Source organism: Alnus glutinosa, chromosome 1 (assembly GCF_958979055.1).
Source record: "Alnus glutinosa chromosome 1, dhAlnGlut1.1, whole genome shotgun sequence".
NCBI lineage: Eukaryota > Viridiplantae > Streptophyta > Magnoliopsida > Fagales > Betulaceae > Alnus > Alnus glutinosa.
The window spans coordinates 13,745,154-13,767,653 of record NC_084886.1 but is presented as its reverse complement, the minus strand read 5'-3'; the positions used below and the strand labels follow the sequence as shown (position 1 = coordinate 13,767,653).

Genomic DNA, 22,500 nt, shown 5'->3' with positions numbered 1-22,500 from the left:
AAACTGTGACGACCCGTTTTTTTTTTTTTTTTTTTTTTTTTTTTTTTTTTTGAAAGCATACAAACGGATCTTCACAGTGGCACGACCACATGTCGCTCAGCCAACATATGACACATGTCCCATAACATGCATCTGATAATCAGAGTTACATTTGACAGCGGAATATAGTAATCAATGTGCAGCGGAACACATATCATAAGCGGAAATACATCTAGTATACAATAGTTAATTACAACAAGAGCCATTTACAAGTCTAACTATTTAAGGCTTATATAACATATTACACTAATTACATTCTAAAATATAGGCTCAACAAATACATGTGCCATATAGGACACGAGCCATGGATAAAATACCCAAAATGCGGACTACCCATGAGTCCGTGACTTATGACTATCGCGATATGCTCCAATCATAGTATCTCACACGCTAGGTGGACGAGTCAATATCTATATCCGCAAAACCTGCAACCAAAGTATCAATGTCTGCACGGTTGCGGGGGTTGCCGCATCCGTACAGGTGGAATTATGAGCCCACCGCCTTAGCATAAATAATTACACTAAGACCTCAGAGGTATACTATTCACTGAGTTTTCGCAAAGAACCAACTTTTCATTTTTAGTCGTGCGAACACTATAACAGCTACCAATTTTATAAACTTTTGTTTGAAAACCCCCATAGCTGATATATCAAACACCGACTAATAGAAAACATTTAAATACTGTGGGTAGCTAGTATCATACGAAAAAGATTCGTTATAGAACACAATGACATTTAATCATGCAACCATCCGATACCAATATAAATAAATTCTTTTTCTATCAAGACTTTTATGCATACTAATACGTCTAGCAAAACTACATTTAAATCATGCATCCATCCGATACCAATATACATAAATTCTTTTTCTATCAAGACTTTTATGCATACTAATACGTCTAGCAAAACTACGTTTAAATCATGCAACCATCCGATACCAATATACATAAATTCTTTTTCTATCAAGACTTTTATGCATACTAATACGTCTAGCAAAACTACAATATACTTATCATGAAAACATCACACAATTTAAACAATGCTATGCATGCTCATGATAGTCTTTTTGTTCATTATGAGCCTCACGCTCTCTTCATTATTATGAGCCTCACGCTCTCTTCTTTATTATGAGCCTCACGCTCTCTTCATTATTATGAGCCTCACGCTCTCTTCTTTATTATGAGCCTCACGCTCTCTTCATTATTATGAGCCTCACGCTCTCTTCTTTATTATGAGCCTCACGCTCTCTTCATTATTATGAGCCTCACGCTCTCTTCTTTATTATGAGCCTCACGCTCTCTTCTTTATTATGAGCCTCACGCTCTCTTCTTTATTATGGGCCTCATGCTTTATGCTTTACAATTCTAACTCTATACTCCTATTCTTTGCAAATCATGCTCTCTTCAAATACAATGAACCAATCATCATGAAGTTTTCTTTATTTTTCTTTGCATAATTGCAGTACATATTCAGACACTTTAAATCAATTCAAACATTTCATTTATGTATCATTTCATAACATCATTGATATTTCAACATAATTGAAACTACTTAAAACATTCAAAGCATACATGTTAACATATCGTCGGTTCAATAGAAAATCATCTATCATTTGCATTTCTATAAAATACGAAAATATATTTTCTCAGTGAGTAGAATACTCACCTTGGCTGTGTGGATATTAAGCACTAGGTCTCCTAGACACCACCATACAATGCATTACTGTAAAAACAATACATTGCACATTATTGACAACTTCTAATATAAGACTCACATATAGCTCTTAAATTGCTCAAGAGCTAACCCATGGAAAACCCATAATATTTTAAGGGTTCCAAACGCTTACCCATAAATTCTAGACACTAAAACTCAAACAATGTTAACTCAAAGTATTTACTAAGAGTTAGATATTAAAATAACTATTTAATTATTTACCTATAATATCAATGTCTAACCCATAATTAATTCCACTAACTCATACATTATTTTCACAAACACTTTTATAATAATATTAGCCTTAAAATTATATTCATTAATTTCTAGATTATTTCTCACTAACATTTTCTCAATATTATTAAACCTAATATTATTTCATAAATATTTTTACATCAATTACTAACATATTAACACGATTTAATCATCTAGATTTTTAATCACTTAAAAACCCCAAATTAGTTTAACCTATCAAATTAGGGTCTATAAACTTTAAATCATAATTTATAAACACTACCTCAAACACAATATTATTAACCCAATAATTTTTTTACTAAGGTTAATCACAATAAATAGCATTTTAACAAAATACCCGAAAACTAATGTCTATAGAAAACTTACCAAAAATTCGCCAAACAAAGACCAAATGCTCGGGAAGCTCCTAGCAACTCCAAACTACCCATAATCTAGAGAAAACGCCAAGTTAAACTCATCTCTATAAGATTTATAAAAATCTCCAAAAATGCTAGTTTAGCGATTTGCCTAAAAACGATCGGTAGAAACGTAGATCGAGCTTCGTAGATCACGTTACCGAAGTCGGATCGAAGATCGGACCGTTGGATCTTCGTAGATCAAGGATTTTCTATAAAATCCATAAGAGAAAAAAATAAGGAGGAGAGGCACTGCCTCTCCGAAAGAAATAGAAAAGGCCAAATGGCCTTTTCCTCGGAAAACAAGGCGCAGTGCGCCTTGTTCATTTTATTTATTTTTTGTCTGGAAGGGCCAAGTGGCCCTTCCTTTAAGTGAAGGTGGGGCGCAGGTGGCGCCCCACACTTCATATATATTTTAATTTTAATTTTAATTTTTTTTTCTTTTTCTTTTCTTATTTAATTTTATTAATTAATTTCTTTTATGTTTATTTTCATTTCTAATTTATTTTCAATTATTTCAATTTTCTATTTTATTTAGACTTTAAAAATATCACTTTTTACATTTTAATAATACTAAAATTATTTTAACTATTCCTTTACTCAAATTTTATACTCTAAATATTAAATAATGTCCCGGACATTACAAAAACCAAACCAAAAGATAAATATTATAATGATCATTTTCAAATATTAGACAATTTTAGATAATCATATCTTGTACAAAAAAGCTTAATAGCAGAAAAGTCCACATTGAGCAACTTCTATTCCCATTTTTTCCTTGCACTTGCTATTTTCTTTTCCCATTGTATGAGTTGTAGGATGGATCACTCATCTTCATCTACAAACCTTATTACTTTCCATTGCCGTACCATCAATGGACAAATTACAAATAGTAGAGCGACTAGCAAGTGCTTGAGAAGGTGGACTATGTTCACAGATCGAACCACTAAATTGCTTCGTTAATATATGAGCATAATTTTTCAGTGTCATGTAATGATCCACGCTAATTGAGGCAATTTCTGCTAAAACTTGCAAATCTTTGCACAATTCGGAATATCTTTTTGCACTAGGGTTGAGACTACCTGAATCATAACTACTGTTGATTCATTTATATTTTCGATTCAAGTCCTTTCTCCATTGGTTAAGAAAATATTTTTCTGGTAACAATGTAACCCCAACTCTAATCAATACAGAGATGACATGTTTGCACAAAATTCCTCTTGATTCAAACAAGCAACAACTACAATTTACTTCACATAAAGATTCATTGTAGTAAACAATAAAGCATACATTTTTCGTGTATGCATTATTAATTTGTACCTGTTCAGTCACTTGATAGGTACACATTGCACATTCTCTTATGATAAGAGAGTTACTACAATACATCACCTCTTTAATCTTCTCTTGTACTTCTTTGTACTTTGCGATGGTGTAAAGCTGTTGAAATTTCTTCTCAAAAGAAAACCTGCTTAGACATGCAACTGTCTCATTAAAAGAAACGAAATCAGCAATACTCTCATTCTCAACCTTTTTACGCAAAGCGTTATCGTATTGATCCACAAATTCCTTCAATGTGGATGATGAGAGCACATAACCATAAATTAAAATAAAATAAAAAACATTCATACTTTCACTCCATTGCGTGGTAGTCATTCCAGCCCAAAATACACATTTTAGATATGCTGGTACTCAAAAAGTACGTTCACTATATAACCCACACAACAATGCATTATCCCCTAGACTATAACAATCAAGTAGACTTCGCCAACTTGCATCAAACTCATCGCATGTCTGAGATTCATACACACAACTTCGGAAGGCACTCTTAATGGCATGGTACTGTAAATGTGATCCGAATTTTTCTATAAGTTTTTTCAATATGTGCCATAAACACCATCTATGTCGGGTATTTGGAAAAACTTCATTAATTGCATTATTCATAGCCCTATCTTGATCTGTTATAATTGCACTTGGCGATCGTCCATTCATGCAGTTCAACCATTCCTCAAACAACCATACAAATGTCTTTGTATCCTCACTTGATATTAATGCCACCCCAAAAAGTATTGACTGGCCGTGATAATTAACTCCCACAAAATGAGCAAATGGAATCTCATATCTATTAGTTAAGTAGGTTGTGTCAAATGTAACCACATCCCCAAAATCCTCATACGATGCCCTACTTTGTGCATCAGCCCAAAACACATTTTTCAACCTATAATCATCATCACAATCTATGGCAAAGTAGAAATCATTATTAATTGCTTGCGTCCTTTTGAAATAGTCACAAAGAGCTCCAACGCCTCCTGTGCCAAGCCGAAGATGCCTTGACTTGACAATAAAATTACGACAATCTTTTTCTCCAAATGCGAGGTGCTCATAGCTCCCCCCTTCTACTGCTAGTGAGTTATAACTCTTGCTCATACTTATTTCAGCTCTATCATTTATTAAAAGCTTTCTCTTCGCAGTAGAGTCCAAATTCTTATTACATCTAAAGTATCTAGCTTTACCTGGGCTTAAATCATGATTATGCTTGGCATATACACTAGTCACATACCACTTTGTATCAACTAACCTTGCATTCAAACAGGCTTTACATCCTGTTCTAGTTGTTTGAACTGGCTTTTCTACTGCCTTTACGTGCACATGATAGGGTGATGTAACATGTATGCCCACTTGCATGCTTTCTTTTATTCTTTTGTATCCCCCCAAAACCTTGTTGCTTTGCATATGTCCTATAATGAGAAGCAAGTTCATCTAAAGAGTTAAATATCATTCCCTGCTTAGGTTCCTCCACATTTTCAACTCCATCTATGAGCTTCATATCGTTCTTGCAATTGACATCATTATCTTCTGGCACTACATCACATACAATTTCATTTCCAGCTATATCAAAAAATGAATAAAACAAAGTTAAGAGGAAACAACTATGAATAATAACATTCACTAATATTTGAAGCAAGATTAAAGGAAGAATGACGGACAATTTTTTTTATTAATATTATTGTTTCATAATGCATTTTGCTAATTTTCATTTAAATTTGTTTAGGTTGAACATGTGAAAGCTGAGAGGAATCTACTTGCGGAGGTCGATAGCAATTGCATTGTCAAGCTCTATTGTTCCTTCCAAGATGATGAGTATTTATATCTAATTATGGAATATCTACCGGGCGGAGATATGATGACTTTGTTGATGCGCAAAGATTCACTGACAGAAGATGAGGCTATCAATATGAAAGCTGATTGAGTCCATCCATAAACATAACTATATTCATAGGTACTTTGATGTTTGTCTAGATTGTGTGATGGGAGGCTATCAATATGTTATTTCTGTCATGGTCTTATTGTTTCATACAACTGATTCCATGTTTACATACTACGTACAGAGATATCAAGCCAGATAACTTGCTGCTTGATAGAGATGGTCACATGAAATTATCTAATTTTTGGATTATGCAAAACCCTTGACTGCAGTAATCTCCAAGAAAAGGATTTTTCTGTTGGAAACAACCTTAGCGGGGCTCTTCAGAGTGATGGACGCCCTATGGCACCAAAACGCACACAACAGGAGCAACTTCAGCATTGGCAGAGGAACAGGAGAATGCTTGTAAGTTTGTGACACTGACATCACATGACTGATATGGCTGTTAACCTTAAAGTATTGCCACTATCAATAGCAACAAAACATCGTTATCTTCAGCATGCTTTTCTTCATTACTGTGACGGGATACTATTCATGTTTGTGGTATGCCATAGTTGCAAATCTTGTCTAGAAAGTCTCCAGTGAAATTTGTTTTAGCATTCTTTTTTTTCCAAGAATCTTATGGTGACTTCATGGTTATGTTGTTAAAAATTCCAAAATGGTTTTCGATATGCAGGCTTATTCTACTGTTGGAACGCCTGAATATATTGCCCCAGAAGTTTTGCTGAAGAAAGGATATAGGATGGAATGTGATTGGTTGGTATTTGAATTTTGTTTATCCTTTTTGATCTATCATTTCTCCAATACGTGCTAATAAGATGCTGTTGATACTTATCCAGGTGGTCTCTTGGCGCTATCATGCATGAAATCACAATTTTATTTTTTATACGTGCTAATGAGTGTTACTAAAAAGTTAAGGCAGGAAACCGTATTAACTGTCAAACCAACTCTCCAAATTTGTATTATCATATTATTTAAATCGTGCACGTGCTCCTTTTTGCTCTAATTGTGTGAGGCCTAGCATCATTGCAGCTTCTTTACCATTTGCTTGTCATAAATTCTGCTACTATATATGGTAGCTTCTTTACCATTTGAAACGCCTATAGGTTCAGGGAAAGATCTCCTGAATATTAGGTAGCTGTCATTAAACTGGGTGGTCTCTATGGGATGGGCACGGTAGCAGAAAGTGTAGCCAGAAAGGCCTTTTCAATATCGGCATCCAAAATATGAACCCAATTCATTAACTCAGGATAGGAATGTACAACCAAAGGAAAGAGGCCTTTAGAAAAAGGAATAAAAAAAAAAGGCAAAAAAAAAAAAAAAAAAAAAAAAAGAGAAAGAAAAAAAGAAAAAAAGAAAAGAAAAAGAACAATTGTAGTCCTTTTTTTTTTTTTTTTTTTTTTTTTAATTTTATTTTAATATATATATTTATGGGATAAATGCAAAATTTGCCTTTGTGGTTGGCCTAAATTACAAATCGTTCTTAGCTGTATAAAAAATAATTTAAAGGTCCTCAAAGAAGGCCAAAATAACAATTTAGTCCTTGTAGTCAAATTCTGTCAAAACACTTGATGGATTCCCAAACATTTGACGGAGTTCATTAGTGTGCCACGTCAGGACCAATAAAATGATGACATGTATTACTCTTAATAATAAAAAAAAACATAAATATATAAAAGTAAAAACTAAAAAAAAATATTATAATTTTTATTTTTTATAAAAGGAAAAAGAAACGGCAGCCACCCCTTGGGAGAGGAGGTGGCTAGCAGTAACTTCCAGCCAACCTTTTTTCTTTTTTCTTTTTTTTTTTTTTTTTAAAAAAAAATTTCAAATTTTTTAGTTCTATATATTTATATTTTTTAAAATTAAGTGACACGTGTCATCATTTTATTAGTGCCGACATGACACACTAACGCATATAGGTTCAAGGAAAGATCTCTTGAATATTAGGTAGCTGTCATTAAACCGGGTAGTCTCTATGAGATGGGCACAGTAGTAGAAACTGTAGCCAAAAAGGCCTTTTCAATAGCGGCATCCAAAATATGAACCCAATTCATTTTCTTAGGATAGGAATGTACAACCAAAGGAAAGAGGTCATTAGAAAAAGGGGGGGGAAAAAAAAAAAAGAAAGAACAAAATTTGTCTATGCGGTTGACCTAAATTACAAATCGTTCCCTATTGTATAAAAAATAATTTAAAGGTCCTCGAGGTAGGCCAAAATAAAAATTTAGTCACTGCAGTCAAATTCTGTCAAAACACTTGATGGATTCCAAAATATTTGACGGATTTTGTTAGTGTGCCACGTCAGGACCAATAAAATGATGACATATATCACTATTAATAATAAAAATATATATATAGTTTAAATTCTCTCTTTAAACGAATGTAGTTCTTGTATATGTCATTTATGGTGGAACATTTTCCCTGTGTATCAATTATGTAGATAGTTAACTGGAGAATGCATTTGAAATTTCCAGAAGAAGCAAAATTGTCTCCAGAAGCAAAGGATCTCATTAGTAAAATGTTATGTAATGTTGATCAGAGGCTTGGAACGAAAGGTGCAGATGAAATAAAGGACTTGTGTGATGTTTCTTATTCCATTTATTCGCTTTTAAAATTCGAATTGCTAATTAATTAATTGACTTGCTGCACCTGGTTATCTTTAGGCTCATCCGTGGTTCAAAAGGCATTGAATGGGACAAATTGTATCATATGGAAGCTGCATTAATTAAAATCCTAATTTAACACAACTTCTAAACCTAACATATCCTAATCTCACCTGTAACACTATCTGTGCATACTCTTTTAGTGTCCTCTTTTTTCTTTTCTTTTCAGAACATTACTTTCTCTAGTGCAACAATTGATCTTGGCAATGATCTTTTGCATGACTGGTTCTTTATGATTTCCAATGTGCAGCTGAATTAAAGAAGAAGAGCACAAAATCTAAGAGGCCCTCCATCAAGTCCCTTTTTGGTATGATTTTTTCAGTTCTTTTTGCTTTTATCTTTGGAAGCATTTTTCTCTATCTATTAATCCCAATATTAAGTTTACCGATTTTCGTGCAAGGGCTAAAATGCTGTCACGCATGCCCACAAATGATAGAACTTTTAGATGTGGTAGAACCATATATGTTACTTCAATTGGAAAGGGTACTAGGCCCATCTTTGTGTAAATTCATAGAACTTTTCATTCATACTTTTCTGTCTTGGAAACAACAATGAGAAGGCAAGGAAAATATGAGAAATGCTCAGTGAAGGTACCTAATTTTTAAGCAAATTTGATTTCCCTTTCCTTTCCCACACTGTATTGGTATCAAAGGGAGTTCCTGGCTCTCTCTTATGATGCTGATGAAGTTTTTAGGCCTATTTCTGATGCCGCCTTTTGTCGCAATATTTGAATGGGTAGTTGAGATAATTTATTATTTGTGAGAGTGCTAAATTTTGGATATTAAAGAGGTCCATTGAACTGTCCAAAAAAGAAAGAAAGAAGAGTGATCTCAAATAAATCTCTTAGTCATGCAGTTTAGTTATAGATCTTCATAGTAATTTGTGTTGAAACTACTTTTGTGATGAGAAGTCAACTTTTAGAAGCTTGATTTTTCAACTCTGTGAGAAATTTCCCAAATATTTACCTGGGGTAACTTTCTGGATGTGGCTAATTTATGGATTTGGTGATTGTAGACAAGTATATAATACCCTCTTTTGTCACCATATTTGAAAGTATAGTGAGAGTACTAGACTTTGGATATGGGTGATATCAGTTATGTTGATTCCTTTGCAAATCTTATCCCTGGTTTTTCAGATTAATTCTTCGATAAAGTTCATGCAATTACTGTTGGTCATAGTTTTGTGGGGGCCAATAATATCATTTTTGTGGGTTGGTGTTGCATAGTATGCCACGGATGGTGTTAGGGAAAACTACATTTACCCCTCTAATTATCATTTTTTTATTTTTTTATTTATTTTTTTTACAATAGTTGGTTGGGACTGTTACTTTGTGTTATATAAAAAATTTAGTTTTTAACATTATTTTTTTTTATAAAAGAAATTAAGGGTTGGATGGTAGTTTCACATCAATGGTGATAAATTATGGTATAAAATTGTGGTGCATAACATTATTATTTTTTCCTTTTCTTTTATTACGATACTTAACTAAGGGCTAACAATTTTGACACAACTTACAATTTGACACGAACACGATACAAAGTTATAGGGTTTGGATTTGGGTTTAAGTTAAACGTGTTCAGGTCATAAATGGGTAACATGTCAAACGAGTCAACTTCAACCCGTATATTAAAAAAAAAAAAAAAAAAAAAAAAAAACCAAACGTGAAGGCTAAAACAAAACCTAATATTCTTTTTCTCTTAGATCTTAGTCGCATTGCTTGCACCCACTTTGATTTTGATCTCTCTCTCTCTCTCTCTCTCTCTATATATATATATATATATATGCTCTGAATGTAGTTGTATAACTGAGTGATATGTATGTAGGTAAGTTTTGCTTTGTGTTTCAAAGTTTGGTGCGTTTAATCGATGTAAATTTGTTTGGTTTTAGAATTTAGTTCCTGGGTTGCTTGTTGATTTTTATATTGTTCTTAAGCTAGCTACTTAATGGAAGAATAATTGATAAATTTTTTTTTTTTAATGAATTGAATAAAGCAAGGAAGAAAAAGAAAAAGAAACCTAATCAGGTCAAACGACTCATGTTAGCTAAACGGGTAAACCAGGTTTTGTCAAGCTACTCGGTAAATTAACGTTTCATCTTCAGATTTATCTATTTCAACCCTTTTAACTAAACGAATTATGTTCGAATTTATTCTAACGGATAAAGCAGGTCAATCAAAACTCGATGTTTTGTCGCTTGTCTTAGGCCTTGTTTGGCAAGAAACACAAAATTTTCACTTTATTTTTTTACATTTTTCAATAATAATCAACATTAAAATATTTTAACTTTTTTCACTTTTTATATCACATTAATAATCTTTTATTACTATTCAAACAAAAAAACAACTACAATACACTTCTTTTTTGTTTTTTTTTATTTTTTTTAATTTTATATCACATTTATCACTTTTTACCCCCTCCAAATTTAACAAAGTTAATACGGTACTTTGCAAAACAAGGCCTTTAAGGGTAAAGACGGTGCGTATAAATTACCCACCAATACCAACTCACGGTAAAGACGGTGCGTATAAATTAATTATCCCCCACGCCTTACCGCTTCCAGATTTTGCTAGCTCTCTCTGCGCGTCTTTGATAACCCTTGGGATCTCTGGCTCTCTCTGCCTGCGACTGCAAACAATATGCAGGTATCTCTTCTGAATCCCTTCGAAGTTTGAACGGTTTAAATCAAAATATGGGTGACTTATTTTTCTGGGATCATTATTTTGTTTTCGACTTGGAGGAGTATCATTCTTTGATAGTATTTAGTGTTCGACGTAGCTTAATTTGTGCTTTAAAAAATCATTGCCAGACGTTTATTTTATTTTTCCTTTAATGCGAAGCTTTAGCGTTGAATTTTTTTAATAACTTAAAAATTGATGAGCTCGCTACTTGTAACTGTGCACTGTGCAGGCCAGTGATAGGTTTAACATCAATTCCCAGCTTGAGCACCTCCAAGCTTAATATGTCGGTACTGGGCATGCGGATTTGAATAGATTGTAAGGCTGTCAATCTTTTAAAAACCCTTTCTTTTTTTTTTCTTGCGTAATGTTTATTTGTTACTTTGTTCTTAATTTTATGTATGTTTTTGAATGTGTAGTGAATGGGCAGTGAACGTTCAACGGGATAGCTATGCGTCATATGTTGGGCATTACCCGTTACTAGCGTACTTTGCTATTGCAGAAAATGAATCAATTGGGAGAGAGCGCTACAACTTCATGCAGGTTTTTTCTAACTAGTTGTCTTGCAGCGTTTTCTCTGGTTGACAGTTTCTGTTTGTAGAGAATTACCTGCATAATCATCTCTATTCTCAATTTTAAGTGGCCCTTAAAGCTTTTGTTTTGGTTGTACTTTCTTGGGTTTTGCATTTTTGACATTCTGCATTTATCAGTTCTCTCGAGTCTTTTTATATAGTTTAGGTTATATTTTAAAAGCTCCAATGTAAACATTTAGATTTAGATACTTGTTCCATCGCAAAATAGATGCTGTGGTTTGAAATAATACGTTATTAATAAAAAGGTAAATATATAGTGATATTTCTAAAATGTCTTTTACTTTATACTAGTTATGGCGTGATTCTTTTTAAGAATCTTGTTTGCTTTTCAAAAGAGATGAGGGTCAATAGGTAATTGAAGAAGCATTCAATTTTAGAAATATTTTTATCTTTTGAGACAGCTAAAAGGGCTTGTTAACTTTTTCGATTTCAGACACCATTAGGATGGTGGTATCTCTTGTATAATTTTCGTGTGAGAGGGCTTGTCCTTTCATTCTAATAAATTGTTGGTCATAAAAAAAGGTGAATGTTATCCTCTATTTTGAGATGGAGAGATTATGAGCTCTGATAAAACTTTTTAGAGGTTTTTTTTTTTTTTTTTTTTTTTTGGTTGTGATGCGACATAAAAGGGAAAGTAATTTTGAATGTTTTGCATGTTGAGTTGTTTCTTAATGTTTTTGCTTCTTTAGCTTTTTGCCAGAGAAAAACCTTCAAGGCCCGGAACCTTATAACCATTCAAAGCTTTCACTACCTCAAAGACCCCACTCTTCTCAAAAGCTCTTTCCATCCACAGTCTCCCCAGCGCAAATAGAATTGAAAGGAAGACCATCCAATTTGGACCACAAACTAAGTTGCTCTGAATAAAGGCGAGTGTAAAATTGCACAATATGCTCCCAAATCTCTGAAGAGTATGAAGATAAGGAGCCATTAACAAATAAGGAATCAATGATGTTGTAACTTTTGTTCGAAATTGTCGCATGATGGAAGAATTTTGTATTCTTATCTCCCTCTCTCAACCAAAGAGCCCTTGATTTTTACCTCCTGCTCACTTCTTTGTAAAGAGTAGTCATCTCCAAGTCACTAATAATTTCAGTCTTTCTCAACCTTTCAACATCAGACAAGGATCATTCTTCTGCAATAACATCAAGAACTTGGAGCTCATCCAAAGGAGCCTTTTAATGCTTCACAGCATTGCCAAATACCTCTACATTCTACTTATAAAAAAAAAAAAAAAAACCATTGCCAAATACCTCTTGATTCCACTTTTTCAAGCCCACTTTGAACGCTTTCAATTTATGTGCTAGAGTAAGACTAGGGGAGCCTTGAAAGCTGTAAGACATCCACCACTGCTTCACCTTTTCCACAAAGCCTTTGGATTTTGGCCACATATTCTTGAACTTAAAATACTAACTGCTCTTGAAAGCTGTGAGAATAATCAGATTTTGATGCATTTGCCTAGTTTGTTCTGTCATTGTCGTATGACATATTTGGAAAAGCCGTCTATCATTGCTTGTTTGTTTGGTTTTTGTTAAGATGGGTCAGGATTTAGTGGTTTGTGATTGTGGATGAAAGAACTTACAGTTGTTAGATTGCTTTGGGTGCTGTGGGACTAGGATAAGAAATCAAAAGGGGGCCTGATCTTCAAGGAATCTGATTACTGGAACTTCCTGTGATGGGTTAAATTTGAGGTTTTGGGATTGGTTTTGATGGCTTAAAAGATGACTGAAGTATGGGAAAACTTTTTATTTTTTACAGTTTCAATGGGTATGGGTGAAGATTTTCTGGTTGCAAAGAGGCTAGGTGGCCATGCTTTTAACAAGAAAAAACACTTGATATTCTATTAATTAAAATCTAATTTTGTTTGGGTAAAATAGAGCATATTCATGGACTTCAGATTCTCAACTTGCATTTATGACCTTATAGATCTAAAAAACTCTCCTCTAAACCAGCCTAAAAGCTATAAAGGCAAACTTGACTAGCTTTCTAATAGTATCTGTCCTACAACCCACATCTAGCAAATACCGAAATAACAAAATTTCCATGACCCAGTAAACTAAATTAATTGCTGCATGACCCATCGCTCTAGACTCAGTAAGAGAATATCTATTGTCCAACTGTTTAGCTTGACCATCAAGTTAGGCACAAGACTAAGAATGTGATCCACTGGCGAGATAATCTAAATGGGGAAGACTTGTACAATATCAATATTTGCATGCCTTCACATGTAAGAGTATACCACTTGTTGCTATCAATAAAAAAGTAAAAAAGGGCTGGCACACACCACAATTCGTATCCATTTGTGACCTGGGAATTTTTTATGAAGCTTAAGAAGCAGTCTTAATCTTAACAATATGAAATCTAGCTGAGAATGGTTTATCAACTGTAACTGTGTCATCCAATTTTTCTTCAGATACAGGAAATGATTCTCCTTTATTGTTGTGAGGTTTTAGCCCTTGCATTATGCCATTTCCCTTCAAAATAGAGATTCATTTGCTCTCCCCCTCTCTCTCCTCTCATCTTCCGCAACAATTTTTGTTGTATTGTGCACGTGCATTCACACGCATATGTATGTATGTATGTATGTATGTATGTATGTATGCATGTATGCATGTGTGTGTGTGTATCAAGTTTTTGTTTGCAATGCTTTTTCCAAACTTTGTAAGCAGATCATGTGGTTTATCTTTTCATATTTCCTCATAGATGACATGATCTCTATATATAAGTTTTCAATCTAACGTCTGTGTAATCCATCAGTGCCATTGGGAGTCACTTCTCTGTGTATGTAACCTAGTAAATTTGTGCTGTTTTTTCTAGCATATTGGAGAAGCCTTATCTTTAATTAAATGGTCTAGCCCAAATAGTTTCTTATGTTTGAACCATGATCACCTGCTATATCTTAGTTAATCAACCATGGGACCAAATATTTTATCTGCCTATTTATTTGTCTTGAAGTTGCTATTATTGTTTCCTATGGAGTATGGAAGCATCGAAGCATTCTCATCTTTTCTGGAACTGAAGAATGAGTTATTTACATCATTCATATTTTGAAAAGATGGGATGAGTGACAGGCATGTTCATAATTTCCCATTCAAAATGTTGGCAAATGTTCTGGTTTGATAGGACTGATGATGGATCTTTTGTGATATTAAATCTTATCTAATGATATTGGATTAGGGCTTAGTGATTTTTGGAGCCTTATCAATAAATCATCTAATCCTTTCTTCTTTTTGATTTTAATTGTGCAGAAAATGCTTTTGCCTTGTGGTCTCCCCCCTGAAAGAGAAGACGATTGAGAATTGTCATTTGGGCCAAATGTGAAACATGATAAACTCTCCATCTTTGCAGGCTGAGAGTCCCATATTTGTTTCCTAATTTGTGATATCTATATATGTTTTTGCTTGGAGGAACAATTATTGTTATGTGAGACTGATGAATAGAGTACTGGCACTACAAAAAAACGTGTAAGTGGCCACGATCAGTTAGCCACGTGTACGGACACTGTACACGTGGCTAACAGGTGGCCACGTGTTCCGCTCGTGTTAGATTCGGGTGTAGCTAAATGCACATTCAGCCGCGTGTACAGTAATACACATGTCAGACAGTCAGCCGCGTGTACATGATACACGTGGCCAGACTGCCATGTGTATCATAATACACGCGGCCAGACTGCCACGAGTATCTTAATACTTGTGACAATCTGTCTGCCACGTGTATCATGATACGTGTAAAAATAAAAATACATGCGTCCATATAGACACGTGTTATAATAAAAATAATTACACGTGTCCAATTGGTTGCGTGTATTTAATACACGTGGCCAATTGGGCCGTGTATACTACTAGCCACATGTTTTTATGACACGTGGCTAGTTGGACGCGTGTCTACAGTGACTTGTACTGTAGACACGTGGTCAATTGTCTGGTTTTTAGTAGTGTGGTTTAACACTTATCCAACTTTTGTTTGGGCGTGTAAAATTAGTCATTATGTGAGGGCTGGGATTTTTTACTCTTGATCTGGTTATGGTTTTATCTGATCTCTCATCTTCTTCTTACTTCAACTAGAGGAGGACCACATCACATTTTCAAATGAAAGAAACTTGTGCTTGAACCAGTACACACATTCAATCCCTTCATGTAGCCCTTTTAAATGCTACAAAACCTGAACCCTATGCATGTGGAACAAGGCTTGCTTCTTGTTCATTGATAAATTGTGCCTTATGAGAGAAAAATATTATGAATAGAAAAGTTGTAATGCAGACAAAAGTAGAAGATATACTGGTGACGATTAGAGACAAAAGATTTGAGTTCTCAAAAATGGCTCTGTAAACCCTGTAAGTGAGCCTATGGTTGTTTATTAAGGCGGTTTGCTGCCCTTGACCTTTGTATGTGTAGTATCATTGTGCTGCAATTGGTGTTGAAAAATAAATCCGACTTAATATAAATAGAACACTTAAATCTGTAAATGGTTACCGGCCTGTTTGAAATTGCGTTAAAGAGTTTAAAAAATGTTTTTAGTATATAAAAAAATTTGATAAGAAAAATGAAGCTGTTAGGTAAAAAACTTAAAGAGGTACGTTTTGACTTTTTTGCTCAAAAAAGCTTAAATCTGCATTTTGGAGGAAGTTTGAAAATGAGGTTTTTTGGAAAAAGATTTTTGGAGTTTTTTTTATAAGCAAGTTCTATTTCTCAATGTAATTCTAAATAGGTTCTAAATTGTTAAGATAGCAATTTGTGTTTGTGTGTTTGATTCAAATCGAATCAAGGTATGTAGATAAGACTATTTAATTATATGGATCATATTTTTCGATAACTTGTCAATTTCGTATTGAATTTATATGTAGCGTAAAAAATTGACATTCAAAGCATTTACAATACCCATTCCTAGCCTTCGACAGAAAGAAAAGCTATATACGTCTACAATGCCAGTTGACAAAAACCAATGACTTCAACACAAACCCTGCTCAGAACCGTCCTCAGAAATCCCACCACCATCAAAACCAAGTCCCAAGCCAAACAGCTCCATGCCCACATCCTCAAAACCGAAGGTCCATGTTCCACTCACTAGTCCACCACCCTCCTCTCCATCTACTCAAACCTCAACCTCTTGCATGACTCACTCCTACTCTTCAACACCCTCCACTCCCCTCCCACTCTTGCTTGGAAATCCCTCATCAAATGCTACGCTTTCCATGGCCTTTCCCACCAATCCTTGGCATTCTTTGTCGAAATGCGGGCTATGGGTAAGCACCCAGACTGCCATGTGTTCCCTTCTGTGCTGAAATCTTGCACATTGCTGATGAACTTGAGGTTGGGCGAGTCGCTACATGCCTGCATTATAAGGCTTGGTATGGATTTCGACTTGTATACTGGCAATGCACTTATGAATATGTACTCGAGATTTCAGAGCTTGGGTGAGAGTGGCAGGCAGAAGTCTAGCGCGCCCGAGATGCTTGATGGAATGCCTGAGAGAAGGCGAAAAGACAAATGTGAAAGTGGTGTGGCTAGTTGTGGGGAACTGAGTGGTAGAATTGTGTCTGAAGAGCTAGAAGGTGAGAGAGGGATGCTGTACTTTGATGGAAAAGCAAAGAGACAAATAGGTAGTGGTGAGACTAAGAATCATAATAATAATTGTAACTCAAATGAATTAGTGAACAAATTGGTGAAGTAGTATGAAGAACGGGGTCACGGGTATTGATCATAAACTTAACTTGAATCAAAGTAGTGATAAGTCTCCTCAAATTAGTGGAAATAGGGAGATCAGTGGGCATTTCTATGGGAAAATGAATGATGTTTCTGTGGGAAAGATAGACGTAAGGGCTTTACTAATGGATAGTGTGAGAAAGATCTTTGATATGATGCCAAAAAAGGATCTTATTTCCTGGAATACTGTGATTGCAGGAAATGCACAAAATGGAATGTATGAAGAAGCTTTAACAATGGTTAGAGAGATGGGGAATGCGAACTTGAAGCCTGATTCTTTCACTTTGTCGAGTGTTCTTCCTATCTTTGCAGAATATGTGGATGTTATTAAGGGAAAGGAAATCCATGCGTATGCCATAAGACATACAATTATAAACAACCAGCTGCACAATCGTTAGCTTTAACTAGTATAATCCAATTCTTCATCTTCAGAATCTGCACCAACAAATATGTGATTGCGGATGCTTTCACAATCTCATACTATGAGGAAGTGAATCAGCAGCCATCAATAACATAATGAAATACTGATTTATCTAAAAGTATACTATGCAACCATATGATAACAATTATATATACATATGCACAATCTCATTTACTATCGTCTTCCATTCGTTTATACTAAAGCATTGTGCTTAGCTAAGGGGTTATCTTTAGGCCTTGTGTACCTCAAACTGTAAAGCTTATTGGTTCTTAATGCCTTGTACGTGCCTCGACTGTGAGCCTTGTGCTCGTCAATCTACTATGAGGCCTTGGGCTTCCATTGTGGGTATTGTGCTCGCCAGCTTTGTTATTATTATTATCTTTTCGGGGGTCTTAAACCTTCATTTTATCCGTCGGTTTTATCAATGTGTCAACGCCTTGGTACTTAAACCTCAGTTCATAAAACTAATGAATATTTATTTTCATAAATATTCATATTTATTCATATTTATATTTTAAGATATAATATTTTATATCTTAAAATCTGGGGGGTTATAATTGAAAAGATATTAAGTTGAAACTAAAGCACAGTAGAATAGGAAGAAGGCCTAGTTTTACCCAATTCCCGAAGCCCATGTTATGTTGATTATCCAAACGCGGCCCATATAACGAATAACCCCACAACCACAAACTACAAATTATTAGCATTCCAAATTCGAAGCTCTCACACGAACACACAGAAGATATGGAATTCAAATGGTTCACTTTATATTGGGCCATTATTATACTCAAAGGCCTCGTCGAAACGAGCTTCGATGAGTGACAAGAGCTCGGTCCAGTATAAGAAACTCAGGGAAATTAACATCGTTATTGGCAATATTAGTTTTAATTTGTAAGAATTATTTATTTTTTCTTATTGTTAATTTGTTTTGAGAAATAAAAAATAGATTATCTTAGACCAGAAAAAGAAGAGAAAAATGTACTACATAAACTTAATGCATTCATAATATTTGTGGAGGCAACCAATTCCTTCTGGCCAGTACAATCATGTTACCCATTACCCCTCTAAACCCCTAAAGAAAAAAAGGAAAGCCAATTTATTGCTGCTAAATGGCTAGGAAACACCTTAGCTATCTAATTTCTGTATCTTCTCCAATTCCCCCTTCTTGTTGACTGCCCGATTGCAAAAGTCTTCATAACCAAATCATGCTTCTTTGTGAACACAATTTGCCCAACAAGAAGTCCAAATATGATTCCACAACCATATCCCATAACAACTACTTTCCAACCGAATTCAAACAAAAAAAATGACGAGTTTTGATTCTTCTCAGAGGTTGGAGGTGAAAGCGGTGAGTCTTTTGAATTTTCACATTTTTTTGACAAAGGGCTTCCGCATAATTCAGAATTACCACTAAACGAACTGGTTGGGAATGTGTCAAACTGATTCCCATGTGGTATAGGTCCCATGAGATGATTATGGGAGACGTTGAAGAATACGAGAAATGTGAGTTGCACGAGTTGCAAAGGGATCACACCAGACAACTTGTTTTGAGCCAAGTCCAATACTTCTAAATTTTTTAAGTTCACCAAGAAAGAAGGGATAGGACCTGTGAGAAAGTTATTGGAAAGGTTGAGCAACGGAAGTCCTTTTAGATACCCAACAACTTCTGGAATTTCTCCTTCAAATCTATTGTTCGAGAGATCAATAGCTATGAAGAGATTTGAGATTTTTCCGAGTACCCTCTCTGCGCCTTTGTAAGTAAATGTCATTGAGTAAGGGATGGAGGTAGACCACATGGTTCCTGGTATTGTGAAACTTTCATTTGCTTGCATATATATTAATCCCTTAACATCCACGGTTTGCATGGCTTTCCAACTTTGAAAGTATTGAGAGGGCAACTTACCAGTAATGTCATTATTTGAGAGGTCAATGATGTGTATGTTTGAGAAATCAAAACTTCTATTAGGATTTTTCATTGCACCATAGATTCCACTAGATCGCAAAATAAGAACCCTCAACTCCGGAAGAATTCCCAGCCAAAAAGGGAAAGTATCATTCATCTGATTGTTTCCCAGATTAAGACCTTCAAGCATTGTACAGTTGGCTAATGATCTTGGTATACGCCCTTGTAATTGATTCTGGCTAAAATCAATCCACTTCAAGTTGTTTCCTTTTGCAAATGTTTCGGGAATAGTTCCATGGAATCTATTGTCGTGTAGATCTAGAACTGAGAGAGAGTCACTCAAGTTGCCTAAACATTGCGGAAGCAAGCCACTCAAGTAATTGTTTGACACGTCAAGAATAGCAATTGAACTTAGATTGCAAATCAATTGCGGGACTTCTCCGGTCAGTTTGTTGTTTGAGACCGAATACGAAAATATAGAAGGTGGTGGGATTGGGAGCGGCCCTCGAAGCTTGTTAGAACGAAGCGTCAAAACACGTAGATTAGTCCAAGGGAGAATAACTGGAAGTTGATCAAAACCAGTTAGAGAGTTGAATTCTAGCTCTAAAGACCAGAGAGTTTCTTTACTTAAATTCCACATCCATTTTGGAATTTCGCCGTGAATTTTATTGTAAGAAAGATCCAAACCCTCCAACTCATCTTGGTTCCTTAGAAAGTCTGGAAACTCGCTCAAGTCACAGGAACCTAGAGTTAAAATTTCAAATTTTGGAAGAGTTGCGTTGGTACTTGGCTTTGTAAGCAATGAAATTTTGTTGCCGGATAGTTGGAGCCCCAAGAGGTTTTTGAATTTCAGAAACAAGTCAAATTCTACCGTCCCACTCAAGTGATTAGAAAATAGACTGAGATTTTCAAGATTCACAAGCCTAGATATTGATTGTGGAATTGAACCATGCAACCTATTATCCCCTAGTTCTAGCAAGATTAGTTGGGTAAGGTTACCAAATGAAGACGGTATTGGCCCGGAGAAATTGCAATAAGCAACAAGAAAATATTTTAAGGACTCAAGGTTACCAATTGAATTCGGTAGCTCACCAGAGAAACTCGTTTCATCAAGTCGCAATGATTCAAGGGGGCTGCTTCTGTTAAATTCTGGCATACTTCCGGTGAGATTTGGATTATCTCCCACATGAAGAGAAGAAAGATTGGGTAGATGGAAAATTCTTGTGGGAAACTCACCATGCAAGCCACATGCTTGTAGAAATAGAGATGTTAAAGAAGATAAGTTTGCCAAGATATTGGGTACAGTAGATGATATGTCAACCTCACTAAGATCTAGTTCTTTCAAGTTTGTTAACTTCTGAGCTATATATGTGAGGCCATGCTTTTGGAGTTTCAATCCAAGATTGAATGAGAGATCTAGGGAAACTAAGTTAGAGAGCTCTAAAATTTCTGAAGTGATCTGACCAGAAAATGCAGAGAAAGAGAGATTGAGGTCTGTTAGCCTCGAAAGCTGTCTAAAGCCAGTTGGGATACGAGAAAAATTAAAGTCATTGTCTGCAAGATTAAGGCTCTGGAGGTGAACAAGCTGGAAGAGACTGCTATTGGAGTTGAAAGAACCATAAAGACAGCTGCTGCTGAGGTCGAGACTGATCACATGACCAGTGTCCTCATTGCACTTGACACCACGCCACCTGCAGCAATCCCCGCTTTCAGGCTTCCACAGCGAAACTTTCGGATAAGCAGAAGAATCCCAAGATGCAGACACATTGAGGGTAAAGCTTTCCTTGAATTTCAACAAGGCGAAGCGCTCATCATCATGGCACACTGACTGCACAGAAGAAAAGAAGCCAGCAAATATAAGATAAAACAGAGACACTGAAAGAAAAAAGCGCATGAAGGCAAGCAGAGGAGGTGATAAACCCATAATATATATGTTGTACTGAATTTTGTTTAGCTCTTAGATAAGCATACATGGAAGTGAATGTTAGGAGCTTTTATAGACTGAACCGCAAGGGTTGTGCATGAAAATGTCACTTCAAGTCAAGTCGTCTCTGTAATATCAAGGGAATCTTTCATTAGAAGTACTGAGCAGTCGCGTTATGATCATTTATGTGGTGATATGGCTTACTCCAAGAGAAGAAAATTCAAGAAAAGTTACGTGACATTGATTGCTCTAATAAAACCAGGCCAACCTAAAGGGACCAAGAAGAAGTAGAATAGTGATGTTCGTGACATAGCCAAACTAGGACCCGTTTTGAGAAAGCCTTCGAAAAACTATTATCTGTTATATGTACTTGAAAAGTTTTAAGAATTCTTTCATTTTCTAAAGAAATGATTTTCAAATTAGTTCTAAAGAGGATAAAAAATTGTGAATGCCCAAGAAATCTGTTTTTTAAAATTATGTTTGAATGGTTTAAAAAATTTAAGATAAAGCTAAAAAAAGTTTTAATAAAATTTGAGTAGAATTTGAATTTCAAAAATCAATCAAAACATGTTTTCTAAAAATAAAAAAATATAATAAAAAAATGTGTTATCCAAACATGCCCTAAGAAGTCAGGACACCAATATTTCCAACAACCAAACCTTTTAAGTAAATCAAGAGTTGGGAATTGAAAGGAGGAAACAATGTTTAATGGAAAACACTTCCCATTCACCTACCCCCCCCCCCCCCCCCCCCCCCAAAAAAAAAAGAAAAAAAGAAAAAAAATTGAAAACTTTTTTTTTTTTTAGAAAAGTATAAGCAATTAATGTCCATGACAATGATTAATTCCAGAATCATTTATGGGATGAGAAACATATTTATGGCCAGAAATTTCGTCGAAATTGGATTATCCTAAATTGCTAATCTCCAGCACTTCTTCCTTTCTGCTAGCTTATAAAACTATCAAAGTCTGGTATAGTAGGTACTTGTTTTTATCTCATCACTTCAAGTCGAGTCGTC

The 22,500-nt window shown here is 35.0% G+C and overlaps 2 protein-coding genes, 1 long non-coding RNA gene and 2 pseudogenes across 4 annotated transcripts in view; 3 read left to right on the top strand and 2 right to left on the bottom strand.

The window, feature by feature from the left end:
• Positions 1–165: 165 nt before the first annotated feature.
• LOC133873774 (uncharacterized) lies at positions 166–2,440 on the bottom strand. Of its 2 annotated transcripts, XR_009901157.1 has the most exons (3): positions 2,373–2,440; positions 1,704–1,760; positions 166–485 (listed from the first exon to the last, which is right to left on the bottom strand). It is a non-coding gene; the product is annotated as an uncharacterized LOC133873774 (long non-coding RNA). The 2 variants fall into 2 exon arrangements; XR_009901156.1 differs by lacking the exon at positions 1,704–1,760.
• A 1,650-nt stretch (positions 2,441–4,090) lies between these two features.
• Positions 4,091–5,083, bottom strand: LOC133873241 (protein FAR1-RELATED SEQUENCE 5-like). The gene has a single exon (XM_062310987.1). The coding sequence runs from the start codon at positions 5,081–5,083 to the stop codon at positions 4,091–4,093; it is 993 nt and encodes a 330-aa protein (XP_062166971.1).
• Positions 5,084–5,722: 639 nt separating this feature from the next.
• On the top strand, positions 5,723–9,357 carry LOC133873171 (uncharacterized; annotated as a pseudogene).
• Positions 9,358–10,806: 1,449 nt separating this feature from the next.
• Positions 10,807–22,500, top strand: part of LOC133873740 (uncharacterized protein At4g14342) — a 41,316-nt gene continuing 29,622 nt past the window's right edge. The window contains exon 1 of the mRNA XM_062311501.1: positions 10,807–10,910. Within this exon, the coding sequence (XP_062167485.1) occupies positions 10,905–10,910 (6 nt within the window). The 5' untranslated portion in view covers positions 10,807–10,904. The remainder of the gene's footprint in view (positions 10,911–22,500) is intronic.
• LOC133858345 (uncharacterized protein At4g14342-like) lies at positions 10,958–14,970 on the top strand (annotated as a pseudogene).

Coding starts and splice junctions, on each gene's coding strand:
- LOC133873241 (XM_062310987.1), bottom strand. CDS start 5,083: ATGCAAGTGGGCATACATGTTACATCACCCTATCATGTGCACGTAAAG.